The sequence below is a fragment of the Scyliorhinus torazame genome, chromosome 4, assembly GCF_047496885.1.
Source record: "Scyliorhinus torazame isolate Kashiwa2021f chromosome 4, sScyTor2.1, whole genome shotgun sequence".
Classification (NCBI taxonomy): Eukaryota; Metazoa; Chordata; class Chondrichthyes; order Carcharhiniformes; family Scyliorhinidae; genus Scyliorhinus; species Scyliorhinus torazame.
Window position 1 is genome coordinate 117946688 of NC_092710.1, and position 16505 is coordinate 117963192.

General features: G+C 45.1%; 1 protein-coding gene across 1 annotated transcript in view; it reads right to left on the reverse strand.

Moving 5' to 3' along the window:
- Positions 1–358: 358 nt before the first annotated feature.
- LOC140410448 (frizzled-3) overlaps positions 359–16505 on the reverse strand; it is a 190610-nt gene continuing 174463 nt past the window's right edge. Inside the window, exon 8 of the mRNA XM_072498544.1 lies at positions 359–10183. Within this exon, the coding sequence (XP_072354645.1) occupies positions 9973–10183 (211 nt within the window). The 3' untranslated portion in view covers positions 359–9972. The remainder of the gene's footprint in view (positions 10184–16505) is intronic.

Consider the following 16505-nt stretch of genomic DNA (forward strand, 5'->3'; position numbering starts at 1 on the left):
ATAACATTTCTCATTCAGGCCAGTGTGGAAGCTTAGCAGTAATTATGAACTTAGTATGACATTAAAAATCCAGCTACATTTCATTCAACAAAAACATATTTTTTACATCAGGACTAACAGCGTAAGAATGGATGCCTCTGTCATTTTGTGCAAATGTAGGAGTACATTTGCGCAAATCAACTTCTGAAACACTTAATAACTTTTGAATATAAATGCAGTATTTAAAAAAAAATGAATTTTAATGAATTGTTCTGAACTGTCAAACGAGTATGTGCAAAAACCAAACGCTGCAACCAGATTAGGTTAAAAATTAAAATTCAACTAAAAGAAACTGATAAATGATTGGAATCACACAATACAAAGGGAAATCATGATTTTATTATTTTATTAAAAATGTACTGTTCTCAAAAAAGTCTAATTTACAACTACTACATCTCACATCTATGCAATCACAGTTAAAGTGCTAAAAACTGAAAAAAAGACTGACTGAAACTAAACATCTGAACACAATTCTAATGTAAACAAGAAGGTTCTTTATGGGGCGAGTGCAAGTTACAAGTTTTTTCTCCTTTGCCATTTTAGTGTTGGACACAGCCCAACTGATGTTCCCTTTCTTCCACAGGGTTGCTTCTGATGGTAAAGTCAATGGTGTTCAACAACCCAACAATTTTGCTGTCAGAAGGAGTAACAAACTCCTAGAACATGGCTTGCAGTTAGTTGCTGCCTCAAACCAGGAAGGTGCTGGTGGCAGCTACTGTGTGTCAGCCCATCACTCTGATTTGATTGAGGGTGGCAGTCAGGCCAGCAGTATAGTTTTAGCATTGCTAATCTGTTCTAAAAATGACAGACTTGTAGCCAGATGTGCTAACTGCACAAAGTGAGGGATTGAGCACAAGTAGTAATGGGCATCAGGTTTGTGACTTCTGATTTTATAAAAATGAGCAGTTCCTCCCTGTTATCGAATCAGCCTCGGGGCAGGTGCAGTGTACCCAGTGGCTTCCAATTGGAGCTGCTGAGTAACAAAGGGGTAGAAATCGGCAAAGGTAAGTTAATACCGGCAACTGCTTTCACCATAAGTCAACAATTAATCAGTGTCAACAAAACCAGCACCAGGTGGCATTGTGAATAATACAACCACTTGTTTCAGTGCTTCACATAAATCAAATCAAGTGCAGACATTACAATTGCCCCAGAATAACTTTAAATTACAAATTACAACAGAAAAACTTACATTTTCTCAATCTTCATGGGATTCTTTTGACTATTTTGATTCTTTACAAAGCCCTGATATTGAAATTTTGTTCAGTTCCCTATCATTTCCTGTTTACACGCCTTGTAACATGCCATCACCTATTAGGATTGAGATTAGGATGACTTTTCGGGGGTGAGGGAGGTGTGAAATGGACGGAATTAGTTATCCCCTCTTCCTTTGAGATTTTTCTATGCTAGACAAAGCAAAGTTTGGGTTTGGGAAGTCTAAAGATTGACACAGTCGTAGAGAGGTAAGAAGTTTCCGAGTCAAAGTACTGGGAAACGAGAGCATAGGATACTGTTTATTGAACTTTGCAAGAACAAGGGAAAAGTACAGAGGAATATAAAGCTTGGTAATATCAATAGAACAGAAATGCTGCAATAGAAAGACGTTGGGATAATCAAGGTGAGTGAGGAGTTGCTTTTTCTATTCTGCTTTACGTTGTATTCTTTCCGGGTGGTCAGAAAAGATCAAACATTAGGACAGCTTTAGCAATTTAAATATTTGGAACACATCTCTGGAGGCCAGTGAAGATTTTGAGGACAATAATGTTGATAAATAAGCTAAAAGTTAAACAGGTAGATGCAGTAAATTTAGTCTTTACCAAATGTCATGAAGGAAACAAAGATACTAATATTTAGCAATTCCACCAGAAGGTGTGACCTGAAGGAAACCGATGAATGTAGAGAAGACTTCACAAACAGTTAAGACCTTGCATGAAGGAGGTTAGTGATATGCTTGGAGGAGGAAAGTCATTAAACTCAATTCAAATTTTCAGACTGAGATTTTTGAATTTACCCTTTCTGGAATACCAGAGAACAGTTAGGAGACCTGTTGTTTAAATCAAATAACAAGTGATCTTTATTTTGAATATTTACTTGGAGTTCAGTTGCACCAATTAATCAATTAAAATGATTGTGCTCTCCATTCACCTCACTGTGAAATCAGTCTCACCTCATCCAAGCGATCTCGGGGAGACTGAAAAAGGCAAGGGGTTAGGGCCTCTAGGATGCTTCTCGTGTGTCACCGACAATCACAGAAAGTGTTGTCAGCTGGAGCAGCTGGAGCTCCAAATTTTGGCCCTTTAGTAGAAGCTGGCGTCATGTGGATAGCATGTTTCATGACATTCTCACCCCCATCTTAAGGATTTGCAGGCAGATAGGGTACGTATGACCATCCGGCAGTCCAGGAGGACCAGGTATGTAGTTCAGGAAACCCCTGAGCACATCTCATTCTGAATACATCAAGGACTCCAAAGGGAGAGGAATATCAGCCAGCAGTCATATCAGTCCCTATGATGTAGGTAGAAAGAGGGATGAGGAGTATAATGTCAATAATAGAGAACAATAATGGCCGAAGAACAAAATGGTAAAGAAATTACACAAGTGCAAAATCAATAGTATAGTTATAATGGGAACTTTAATAGTTCTAAAGTAGAATGGGATAGTAATATAGAGTTAAGGGCAGAGAAGGGGAATATGTTCAGAAGACTTTTCTACAGCAGTATGTTTCCAGTCTACTGAGAAAGGAAGGATTGCAAGGTCAGATTCTGGAAAATTAGGTGGATCAAGTGGATTACTTGGAGGGGAACATTTCGGATACAATGATCAGAGTGGTATAGGGGTTTGGTTAGCAATGCCAAAAGGACAAGGGGCAATCCAGAGTAGAAGGAATTTATTGGGCGAGAGCAGATCTGGCCCAGGTAAATTGGAATCAAAGATTGTCAGGTAAAACTATAATTCAACAATGGACTGCCTTTGAAGAGGAGATAGTTTACGTACAACCCACAAGGAGGAAAGGTAAGGCAAACAAAATCAGAGGCCCCCGGGTGGCGAGAGAGGTTAAGAAGCAGAAAAAGGGGGTAAGGAGAGGGGGAGGGCCAATGGCCAGCACAATAGCACAGTGGCTAGCACTATTGCTTCACAGTGCCAGGGTCCCAGGCTCGATTCCCGGTTTGGGTTACTGTCTGAGCGGAGTCTGCACATTCTCCCCATTTCTGTGTGCGTTTCCTCCGGATGCTCCGGTTTCCTCCCACAAGTCCCCAAAGACATGCTGTTAGGTGAATTGGACATTCTGAATAGTGTGCCTGAACAGGCGGCAGAATTTGGCGACTAGAGGCTTTTCACAGTAACTTCATTACAGTATTAATGGAAGCCTACTTGTGACAATAATAAAGACTATTATGACAGATTTTAATTTTACAATACAAATGATAACCAGACTGAATAAAGAAAGCCCAAAAGGAAAGTGAAAAAAGTAGTAAGAGCAATGAGAGGAGGGAAGAGACTGACAACCAATGTAATAGAGAATCAAATGTCTTTGGGCACATAAATAGTAAAAGGGTTGCAAAAAGATCACCACAGATACAGAGAGATGCCCGTGAACCAAACAATTTAAAAAGCTGAAGAGATGGTAGAGGTAGCGAGAGTCTGGAGAGAAAGATCGAGGCAGCGAACACATGGAGCCAGATGGAGTGGTTTGCAACTGAGTGGGCCGGGTCACTGATGCACACGGTGGACTACCCGCCAATAAGCCAGTGATTGAAGCTCCTAACATAGGATCTCCTAAAGCAGAGACACTATTAAGCTGATGATGATGGCAATGGTGAAGGCAGCGGTCACGGTTGCCCTTGCCCCCTTCAAGGAGATGCTGGAAAAGACGGAGCAACAGTTGGGAGGCACAGGATGCGCTGATAAGGGAGCTGGAAAAAGCAACCGAATTGCCTCATTGGAGATGGAGGTGGAAAGGTTGGTGGCGACCAAAGCAACACTTAAGGGAAGGTAGAGGATTAAGAGAACCAATTGCGCCACAAGAACCTCCGCATTGTGGGCCTATCAGAGGGTATTGAGGGCAGGAACCCCATGAAATAAGTGGCCCAGATGCTCGGTAAACTGGTCCGAGGGGGGGGCTGGAGAACTTCCCCAAACCTCCAGGGATATACAGAGCCCACAGTTTACTCTGACCGAGGCCAAAACTGGGAGAGTAGACACGGGTCATCATGGCAAAGCTGCACTGGTACCAGGATAGAGAGAGGATCCTGAACTGAGCGAGTCATACATGGTCCTGGAAATGGGATGAATACTTGATCCAGGTATACCAGAGCATTGGGGCAGACCTGGCCTAGCGCCGAGCCGAATTCAACGCAGCCAAGGCGGCCTTGTACAAGAACAAGGTACAGTTCGGGATGCTGTACCCAGCCAAGCTATGGGTAACCTTTCAAGGAAAAGAACATTATTTCACCGCACCGGCTGAACCGGACAATTTGTGTGCAGACATGCACTGGAAAGACAGCAGCAGCAATGAGAACGGACTTTAAAGGACAATTCGCAGGGTAAGGCTGCCTCGTTTTCAATCTGTTACAAGTCCCAAGAGTGAGGGGGTGAGAAAAATGAAATGGGTGAGAGTGGTAAGGTGTAGAAATGGGAGGTGGGTAGAGGAACACAGCGGGTGAGGAAAGGTAAAGATCGCTCTGAGCAGGCTAGCAGTGAATAATGGGGAAATGGGAAGGGGGTTGCAGCACAGAAAGAGAGAGACTTCAATTGTGTACAGGACTCACGGAAAGACAGATCCAGCCGCAAAGCGGGGAAACTATCAAGCATGGTGAGAGAGCTGAAAGCCTTCATGGGGCAAATGGGGACAGTGGACCTATTGAGGTTCACGCACCCGGGAAGGAGTTCTCCTTCTTTTCCCAGGTCCACAGATTCAACATTAGGATCAACTTCTTCGTAGTGGAGAAATCAGTATTTCCAGAGATAATAGGAGCAGAGTACTCTGCAATCGTAATCTCCGACCACCCTCCACATTATGTAGATGTGAGCTGGAGACAGGCCAGGCTCATCGCCACCCATGAAGGCTAAATTAAGCCCTCATTGCCGGTAAGAGATTCTGTGAGCGGATATCACGAGCCATCGACGGGTATGTAACCTGCAACCAGAATGGGGAGGTCTCATCCTCCACATTCAGGGAGGCGCTGAAGGTGGTGATAATCGTAGAATTTACAGTGGAGGCCATTCAGCCCATCGAGACTGCACCGGCCCTTACAAAGAGCACCCTACTGAAGTCCACGTATCTACCCTATCCCCGTAACCCCCACTTAACATTTTTTGGACACTAAGGGCAATTTAGCATGGCCAATCACCTTACCCGCACATCTTTGGACTATTGGAGGAAACCCACGCAGACACGGGAAGAACGCGCAGACTCCGCACAGACAGTGACCCAGCGGGAAATCGAACATGGGACCCTGGAGCTGTGAAGCAACTGTGCTAACCACTATGCTACTGTGCTGCCCACTGAGTGGGATAAGGGGGGAAATTATTGAGTACAGGATGCTCAAAGCTAGGAAGGAGGACAAAAGGCAACAGTCGAGGTGGATCGCCAGTACTCCATGGCCCTGACTGTGGAACTACTGGTGGAGAGGAAAAAGCTACAAATGGACTTTGACCTGCTCTCCACTGGAGTTGCAGTACACCAACTCCACCTGACACGGTGAGCATGGAGACAAAGCCAACCACCTGCTGGCTCACGAGCTGAGAAAGCAGGCAGCCACGAGAGAAATAGCTAAAGCAAAAGTGCGGCAAACTAGTCGCAGCGCCAGAGCAGATTAATGAGGCCTTCTCAACCTTCTACCGAGAGCTGTATACCTCCAAGCCCCCGGAGGGGGACTCGAAGATGAAGCAGTTCCTTGATGGACTGGACATGCCGGTCGTGGGGGAAGATAGGAGATGGTGTCTGGAAGCATCATTAGAATGGAGGGAGTCATGGAGAGCATCAACTCCACGTAGGTAGGGAAGGCACCGGGGCTGGAAGGATTCCCGGCGGATGTTTATAAATAATTTGTTGCGGCATGGTGGCGTAGTGGTTAGCACTGCTGCCTCAGGGTGCCAAGGACCAGGTTCGATCCCGGCCCTGGGTCACAGTCTGTGTGGAGTTTGCACATTCTCCGCGTGTCTGCGTGGGTCTCACCCCCACAACTCAAAAAGACGTGCAGGGTAGGTGAATTAGCCACGTTAAATTGCCCCTTAATGGGGAAAACAAATTGGTTACTCTAAATAAAAAAAATTTAAAAATAAATAAATGGTTTGCGCCAGAACTGGACCCACACCTACAAGAAATGTTCACTGACTCCCTATCGATGGGAACCCTGCCACCAACGCTGGCTCAGGCCTCGATATCACCGATCCCCAAAATTACAAAGACCAACAAAGTGTGGATCTTACAGACCCATCTCACTCCTTAATACTGATGCCAAGATTCTGGCGAAAGCGCTAGCGAGGTGGTTGGAGAGCTGCATGCCAGAGGTAGTAACGGAAGATGAGACAGACTTTGTCAACGGTAGACAGCTAACAGTAAATATCAGCCACCTGCTGAACCCATCCGGGGAGAGAACATCCCAGAGGCACTGGAACGGTTTGTATTTGGGTCAGGGTTCACCTCGTGGGTGAAACTATGTATACAGCGCTCCCATGTCGAGTATATGAACAAATACCACCAGCCGTGCATACTTTCGGCTGCAGAGGCACGAGGTGGGGATGCCTATTGTCCCTGCCACTGTTTGCCCTGGCAATTGAGCCACTGGCAATCTCTCTGAGAGCAGCGAAGGGATGGAGAGTATCCAAAGGGGAGACAGCATAAAGTCTCGCTCTATGCGGACCTGCTCCTCCACATCTCAAACCCCCTGGCCAACATGGAAGGGATTATGAAACTTCTAAATGAGTTTCGAGCCTTCTCAGGTTACAAACTTAACCCGAGTAAGAGCAAAATCTTCCCTGTGGATCCGAAGGGGGGAGTAGCAGGGTTCTGGAATCTGCCACTCAACTGGCCCAGACCAAATTCTGTTACCTGGGGATCCAAATAACCCACGACTGGACAGTGATCCTGATGAGTCTGGTGGAGGAAGTTAAAAAGGACCTGCACAGGTGGGACTCACTCCCACTCTCCCTGGCAAGGAGAGTGCAGACAATCAAGATGAATGTACTGCCCAGGTTCCTCTTCCTGTTCAGACCTCTCCCAATTTACATCCCTAAGAACGTTTTCACCACAGTGGACAAACTAATCATGGCGTTTGTTTGGGGAGAGAACAGCCGGAGGATTAGGAAGAAGGTCCTACAAAGGAGAATAAATGTGAGAGGCTTGGCCCTCCCGAACCTCCAGTTCAACCACTGGGCGGCCAGTGGTTCAGTCTCAATTTGGTCTCAATGCTACACTTCAGTGAGGATATGAAAGCATTGGAGAGAAAAGATCGCCGAGAATGATTCTGGGAATGCAGTTACGTGGTTAGGTTGGTGAAGCTGGGGCTGTTCTTTTGAAGAGAAGGTTGAGAGGAGATTTGCTGGATGGAAACAAAATTATGAGGGGCCCGAACAGAATGAATAGCGAGAAACCGTCCTCGTCAGCAGAAGGGTCATGATTTAAAGTGACTGGCAAAAGAATCAGAGGTGACATGCGGAAAAACGTTTTTACCCAGGGAATGGTAAGGATCTGGAACGCATTCCTTATGGTGTGGCAGATACAATCAATGCTTTCAAAGGGGAATTGGATAATTATCTGAAGAGAAATAATTTGCAAGTCTACAGCGAAAAGGCCAGGGAGTGGGACTTGGGGAGTAGCTCTTAGAGAGCCAGTAAGATGGGCCAAATAGCCTTCTTCGTTGCTGTAACCAATATTTCTGCAATACATGTGTGAGAGGCACCACTATCCACCCTAAGTCACAAAGGAATGACATTATTGTACCCCAAAGTTATCATGCAGGCTGATACAAGGCAGCGTGAGAAATTTTCATTAAAGTAATCAGATTGCTTAGAAAGAATGAACTTGTATTGCTGCAATACTTTTTACAACCTCGGTATCCTGAAACACTTCACAGCCAATTAAGGACTTGAAGTGGAATCACTGTTGTAATGTTGGAAATGCAGCAGACAATTTGCACACAAGATCTCACAAACATCAGAAGCTTGTGATGTTGTTGTGGAGGGAATATTGGAATAGTATCGTGGGATTTCTTCCTGCCCATCTGAGGAGGAACACATGGATTAATGTCTCAACTGAAAAATAGCACCTCTGACAGTACAGCAACCTCTCAGTACTGACATAGCAGTGGCGGCCTAGATCCTGTACTCAAAACTCTGGAATGGGGCCTGAACCCATTACCGCCTAACTCAAGAGGTGTCACTGATTTGTGGATGAAACCAGTGAATGAATTGTATGTGTCTTAGAGCCTTCATTGCCCTTTGCAATCAGTGGAATACTAGGTGAATATTTTTGGTACAAAATTCATGTGGTATTTAATTACACAGCAAAGACCTTGTGAAAATACTGGTGAGTGTTTGGAAGCACCTTTTTGGACTGAGGTTCAGATAAACAGTCGGCAGGAAAGATATTTGCAGGGCGATTTCACTTTTTAAAATCCTGTTTCAGTTCATTCCAGGCAAATTGTAATTGAAAGTGTATTGGATAGATACAAATATCAGCAAGGAATAATTTTGGTTGAAAAAGCAACAAATGAACAAACCCAGAGTTGCTGGTGGAGTTTCCAGCAGTAGAATCCATTTGTCCAAATTACATCTTTCCTTTTGAAGTGGATGTCAGAGCTGGGTGGGGGCAATATCACTCCAGAGCCATTAAGCTCCCTCAGTAACTGGCATAACATACCGTTGAGGTGAGTGCAATCTGCAATTCACTTTAGTGACACGTTCCAGATCAAACCCCCACCCCAGTATAATTCTCCCCACCGTTTCTTTTTGTTCTTTCATGAGGTGTGAGCATCACTAGCAAGGCCAGCTATTATTGCTCATCCCTAAATGCACACTTCGGACCATAACTCTCTCCAACACCAGCCCTCTTCAGCAATGCTTATGCAACCAAAACAGAAATGCACCAGTGATAGACTAGTCAGCCTGTCTAGCTGCCTCATCTGTTAATAGACCAATTGGACAGATAGTAGAAGGGCCACCTTGAGGTAGCTTCGCAAGTAACTGACACAAATAACAAAAACTTTGCATCAGCCCCGCTACAAAACGTACCTAATTTCAAGTTAATGCAACATTAACACATCATTTTATTATTACTTTAATACCATGTTTCTAACAACTGGGTTTAATCTCTTGGAGATGGGAGTCCTGAAAACTAATAGGCTTGTTATTAATGTCCTTGCCAAATCTGCCATAAACTTAATAAAAATAGTTCAAAGCAATGATCCTTATGACCAACATGTAGACAACAGTATGGACTCAAATTCTGCATCAGAAATGTACATGTTCATTTAAAGATGCCGGAACAATGCTATATAAAAAAAGAGGTTTTAAATTTTAAGGATAATCATCAGCCTTGAAGAGGAATTCAAGCTTCCTTATTCCGTCTGTTTTACAGACAAGCCAGAGCCAATCGCAGAATGTCAGGAATGAGAAGCCAAGCTCAGCTTTGAGCTTCCTTCTCTTTTGTCTTTGCACACTTGTTTCCACAGTTGTATTGCAGCTAAACTTGTGTTGTTCCAAAGAAGACTTCAGCCACATTTGTGTCAGCAACCATTTAAATCTCCTTGGCAGCACTAGTGGCACCGGCTGAGATTGCAATTAATACGACCTAATATTTATTTCTCAATTGCTGACCTATCACAGTGTGTCAGAAAAGGAGCTCCCTCTTCCAAATGCTTTGTAACTTTGTAACTTGTCTTCTGTTAAAAGGTGTGCCCCCTTCACTTTGCCTTGGATAAGAGGCTTTGTTTAGGCACTTGTGCAGTCTTCCTCGATGACCCGGTTCATGCTGGTACCATGAGTGATGTGGGTTGCTGGATTCGTCAGGTCCCTGATACTGCTATGTCGGGACTGGTCATTCAGGCGGTGTAGGCTGCTTTGCCGGGATTGGTCGTTGAGCCTTGGCAGACTACCATGTACCAAACGTTCATCCAGACCTCTGAAGCTGCACGGTGTATATCTAATAAAAACAATAGCCAAATTTTCATTAACCATCACGTGGCAGCAGGTTAGTATTTCAAAGTGTTTATAAAACATCATGGACTAGAGAGAGTCCAGACCACAAACCAAGGTGTTTCAGTGCTAATCTCCTGTTTGAGCACTGATGGTGGAGCCTCAGAATTGTAGCATGGGTTTTTGGACCCAACAATTGCTACTGAGAAGTGGACCTCCAAACCTCAACTAACATTCTCCCTGCACATCAGAAATGCTGCACCAATCCCAGTTCTGCCCTTTTGCGGTCTACAGATGTTTACACCCAAATGCCATGTTAATTACAACCCTCCAATTTAATTCTGCACTTTCTCTCTCTCTCTCAGTTGGACTGTGTTGACAGGATCCTGGGCATTAGTTTGTGGAATATATTGGGCGGGATTCTCCGGGAATCGACGGGGCGGGCAGAAACGGTGTAGTGGAGTGGCGGGAACCACTCCGGCGTCGGGATGCCCCAAAGTTGCGGAGGATTCAGGGGCTAGGACGGTGCCGGAGTGGTTTGCGCCCTGCCGACTGGCGTGGAAGGCCTTTGGCGCCGCTCCAGCCGGGGCCGAAGGGACTCCACTGGCCGGCGCGGGTTCGCGCATGCGCGGGAGCGTCAGAGTCTGCTGACGTCATCCCCGCGCAGGGGGGTTCACCTTCGCGCCGGCCATTGCGGAGGCCTACACGGCCGGCGCGTAGGAATAGAGTGCCCCCCTGGCACAGGCCCGCCCGCGGATCGGTGGGCTCCGACCGCGGGCCAGGCCACCGTGGGGGCACCCTCCGGGGCCAGATCGCCCCCCCCCCCCCCCCCCGGTAGGACCCGGTAAAAACAGGCGGGAACTCGGCCCATTGAGGGCCGGAGAAATTTGGCGGCCCTGAGTCGCGCCGATCCCCGCCATTCTCCGAGGTGGGCGGCGTGATTCGCGCCGCGGTGACTTTTGGGGGGGTGGGAGAATTCGGAGGCCGGCGGGGGCACTGACCCGACGGGTCAGAGAATCCCGCCCATTTTGTTTAAGAAGACAGTATTCTGATTTTGTGGTGCAAACAGGATTTCCAAACAGAATTTCAAAAATGTAGTTGCTGTAGTCCTTTCTCCAATTGTCTCCTTTCCCAGTCACACCCACTTCTGCTGTTGCCGTATATCATGCATAAACCTCTGTGAATGTTGCAGACTATTCCATCACATGGGCCCTCATAAACCGCCCTGGCTTTGCCCTCCGCAATGTCTGTACGTGCACCCTTCTCGGGGCTGAGGATAAGCAGAGAGCCCCCAACATGACCTAGCTGACATCAGAGATGGACTTTCCTGTTCTAGAACACAAGATATTGGAGCTGAAGTACATCATTTAGCCCTTTGAAACTGCTCTGCCGTTCAATAAGATCATAGCTGATCTGTTTCTCACTCCAATTTCCTTAATGCCTTAAGTACCCAAAAATCTATTGACCGAGCCATTGAGTACATTCGCGACAGAGCATCCATAGCTCTCCAGGGTACAGAATTGCAAAGATTCCTCCTCATCTCAGCTAAATGGCTGGCCCTTATTCTGAGATTGTGATCCCATGTTCTAGATTCTCTAGTTAGGGAAACATTTCTTCAGCATCTACCCTGTCAAGTCCCCATTAATTGTTTCAATTAAATCACCTCTCATTGTTCTAAACTCCATGAAATATAGTCTTGGTCTACTCAATCTCACCTCCTAGAACAATCTGTTTCACTCCCTCCAGGGCAAGTATATTCGTCTTTACAGTAGACAAAAACTGTATACAGTATTCCAGGTGCAGTCTCACAAATGCTCTGTATAATTGGTAAGACTTCTCTATTCTTTCATCTCATTCCTTTGTACAAAAGCTAACATACCACAGACCTTCCTAATTGCTTGCTGCTCCTGCATGTTAAATTTCTACAATTCATATACAAGATCATACAGGTGCCTTTGAATGGAAATATTTCCCAATCTCTCACCCACCATTCAGAAATATTCTTTTCTTTAATTTTTCCTCCACAAATATATAATTTAATCACTTTGTATCATGTCTGCTGTGTTCTTGTCCACTCACCTAACCCATCTATAAGCCCTCTATGCTCCTCGCTATCTTCCTTTTCCATGTAACTATATATATATTTTTTAAATTTGTTATAAATTTGGAGTACCATTCCAATTAAGGGGCAATTTAGCGTGGCCAATCCGCCTACCCTGCACATCTTTGGGTAGTGGGGGCGAAACCCATGCAAATACGGGGAGAATGTGCAAACTACACACGGACAGTGACCCAGAGCCGGGATCGAACCTGGGACTTTGGTGCCGTGATGCAGCAGTGCTAACCACTGCGCCACCATGCTACCCTCCATGTAACTTTATATCATCAACAAACTTTGATGAGTTACACTCAGTCCTCTTGTTTAAATCACCAATATAGATTGTAAATAGCGGAGGCTCAAGTACTGATCCTTGCAGCTCCCCAGAAGTTAAGTCTGCTAACCTTAAAAACGACCTGTTCACTCCTACTCTGTTTTCTGTCCATTAACCAAATCCTTAAACCATACTCATATCACCTCAACAAAAACAGAAAATTCTGGATAATCTCAGTAGGTCTGACCGCATCTGTGGAGAGAGAAGGAAGCTAACGTTCAGAGTCTGGGTGATGTTATGGGCCAGGGTTTAGAAACTCCAAAGTATATTATGGAGTTAACCTACCCTCACACAGCCACAGCCCAGCTCCACCCCCACAATGACATCACTGAAGCCATGTGATAAGACCAAAACCTTTCTTAAAGGGACACTCACATGAGAATGACGCTTTGTCAATCCCAGTGTGTATAAGTCTCTTCTGTGGCACCTTAGTGAATGCTTTTTGAAAGTCCAAATATACATCACCCACTGATTCCTCCTTCCATCTTATGAGTTACCTCCTCGGACAATAAACAGATTTGTCAAACATGATACCTCCTTTCATAAATTTGAAACCTCTGGTTAATCATATTATGATTTTCTAAGTTCCATTACCACATCCTTAGTAATAGATTCTAGCAGTTTGCCTCCTACTGATGTTAGGTCAACTGACTTTCAGTTCCTTGTTTTCTCTCCTTTTTTTAATAAATAGTTGGGTTATATTTGCTACCCTCCAATCCTTGAGAACTGTTCCAGAATCCAAGGAATTCTGGACGATCTAAACCAAAGCATCCACTATCACTGTAGCTATTTATTTTAAAATCCAAGGTCAAGTCCATACGATTGATTTCCAGAGTCCCCTTAAATACCATTTCTCCACTGAAACAGATTTCTTTAAGTTCTTCATTCTTCCCTTGTTTCTCCATTACTTTCAGAATGTTTTTGTGCCTTTTGTTGCGAAGACAGATGCAAACACTATTTTTAAATGTCTGCCATTTCCTTATTCCTCATTATAATTTCACCTGTCTCTGCTTCTAATGGGCCCATGTTTACATTCAATAACTTCTTATTTACATACCTACAGAAACACGTACAAACTCCTTTTATGCCTTTTGCTAGTCAATTCTCACATTCCCTTTCTTCTTTCCCAATTGATTTATGGGTCCTCCTTTTTTGAATTCTAAAATCTCCCCAGGCTTCTTGGACTGACCACTCTTTTTGGCAATAAGCTCTACCTTTGATCCAATACCATCTTTTTTTTTATACAGAGTACCCAATTAATTTTTTCCAATTAAATGACAATTTAGCGTGGCCAATCCACCTACCCTGCACATCTTTTGGGTTGTGGGGGCGAAACCCACACAAACACTGGGAGAATGTGCAAACGCCACACGGACAGTGACCCAGAGCCGGGATCGAACCTGTGATCTTGGCGCCGTGAGGCAGCAGTGCTATCCACTGCGCCGCCCTCCAAATCTCAATACTATCTTTTAACAATGCGTTAGCAACTTGACCATTGTGTTTTGTGTGCCTTAAAGGAGTGTATTCATCGCAACTTAGGTATCAATTTCTTAGATGCTAGCTATTGCTATGTCTTTTAAGGTAGGGTGTGATCGAACGGCCTCTTCGCACCGAACCCGGTGACGTGACAAGGCTGTTAAGTCGCGCAAGAGGCCTCTCGTGAGATTTACGACTCTTGGAAAGCCTCCTAAGATCCCAAGAGATCTCACAAGGCGTCACCATCCGGATCTCGTTAACATATTGAAGTGATCCATTAGGCTCATTTAAACATGGACTAGGCATAACAGCACCAGTGGAGGGGATCGCCCAGGCCAGTGGAGGCCCCCGGGTGTTCAGACACTGGCACTTCTGCTGGCACCTGGGCACTGCCCGACTGGCACTTTGGTACTGCCACCTAGACACCCTGGCACTGCCATCTGGACACTGCCAGGGTGCCCAAATGGTGCTGTCAGGGTGCCAGGCTGGCGGTGTCAAGTGCCCAGGTTCCAGGTTTCCCGTGCTAGGAATCGGGCCTGGGGGCTTTAAGAAGTGGGGCTCAAGGACCCCGGAAGAGGAAAGTTGGAGTGGGTCCAAAGGCTGCAGTGGGGCATCCGAGGGGGTGCCCGAGAGATTGCGGTGGCATTTAAAAACAGTGCCCCAATCTCTTCCTGCGCTGAGCTCCTCATTGCAGGAAGTGAGGTTAAGGTGGCCTCGGCAGGGCATTCCTCACTGAGGCCAAAAAACCCCCCACAAGAGCCCCATTTGATAGCAGGGTCGATCTCGGCATTGCAGGTACTGAGAAACACCCCACTGGCACCCAAAATAGGATTCTTGACTTTTGGGCATTAAATCGTGCCAGAAGTTTCCAAATCTACCTTAAGCAACCCCCCCCCCCCTCACCCATTCCTACCTAGTTTACTTTGTTTAGATTTATAATCCTATTTTGAGCTCGATATTAAATTCTACATATTATGGTCACTCTTCCTTAAAGGTCCCTAAATTACAAGATCATTAAGGTCCCCTGCTCCTCACACAACAATCCAAAATAGCCTGGTCCTCAACATACTGGTCTAGAAAATGCTCTTTTATACATTCTAGGAACAACTCCTCCAAATTATTCTATGTGAAGATTAAAGTTCCCTATGATTGCTGTATTACCTTCATTAACTCATTTCTGCCATACACCAACTATTTTATGGGCTTATAAACAAATAGGCTTTCTTCTCTTCCCTCCAAACTAATTCTACTTGTTTCTGATCAACTGTTTATTGAAGAAAATGGCTGGGAAACTGGTCCAGGGTTAGGGGTCATTGAATCTTGAATGTTTCCCCATTTAAGATGCCATCAGGGCTTCCACTCTGTAGCCCGGTCTACTGCTCCTTGTGTGCCACATCAGCAATGCTACTTTAGCAGTTAATCTTCATGACTGAGATATATTTTTCAATCAACACTTTGCAAGTTTACGAGCATTCTACATAGATCGAATAGCAAAAAGAAGGTCATTAGAACTCGTATCTGAACACTGCATTGTGTTCTACTGTTGCTGAACTTGGATTGAATTGCAACAAATAATTATCTGGCTAACTGAGAATATCACTACGTGATTTTACGCAGTATTTATAGCACAGAAACATGTCATTGGGCCAAATTGGTCTATGTCAGTATTTATGCTCCACGTGAACCTATTTCCCTGGGCATATCCACCTACACCTTTCTCCTTCTTGTGCTTATCTATCTCCTCCTGGAATGTTTCTGTGCTACTTGCTTCAACTGCTTTGTGTGTTGCAGAGTTCCACATTCTCATCACCCGTGTGGTAAAGAATTCCCTCTTGAATTTCCTTGGAATTTATTAGTGACTCTATTATAAGCGTGGCTTCTAGCTCTGGTCTCACCTGAAAGTGGAAACATCTTCTCTATGTCTATCATATAAAATCTATTCATATTTTCTCCTCAGGGCCATCCCTCAGCCTTCTCTTCTCCAAGGTAAAGAGGCTCAGCCTGTTCAGATCTGTCCAGGTGGGTATGCTCTTTAGAAGTACGAAGGGTAGAAAGGCTGGATGGACCATGAGACTGACACCTCAGTGGCCAGTATGGGGATTAAAACTGCCACCTTGGGGGTACTAATTGAGCTAACCACGGTACTGCACCTCTCGGTTCTGTTACTTTTCAACTAACATGAGAATAAGGGGCACACTGTGCGACTTCAGCTTTTCTACTCCCACCCATCATATAGCTGTGCTCTCTTCTCTCTGTGAAACAATGCTGACAGGAGGCATTCATAGATCCATTAGTTCAAATTTACATCTCTGCAGTTGAGATGCCTCTTGCCCATGATATCACACTGGTAAAGGGCTGTGTGGCACATCAACTCACCCACAACACAGCCCGCTGTCACCTGACCCTTTCCTCTTAACCCTT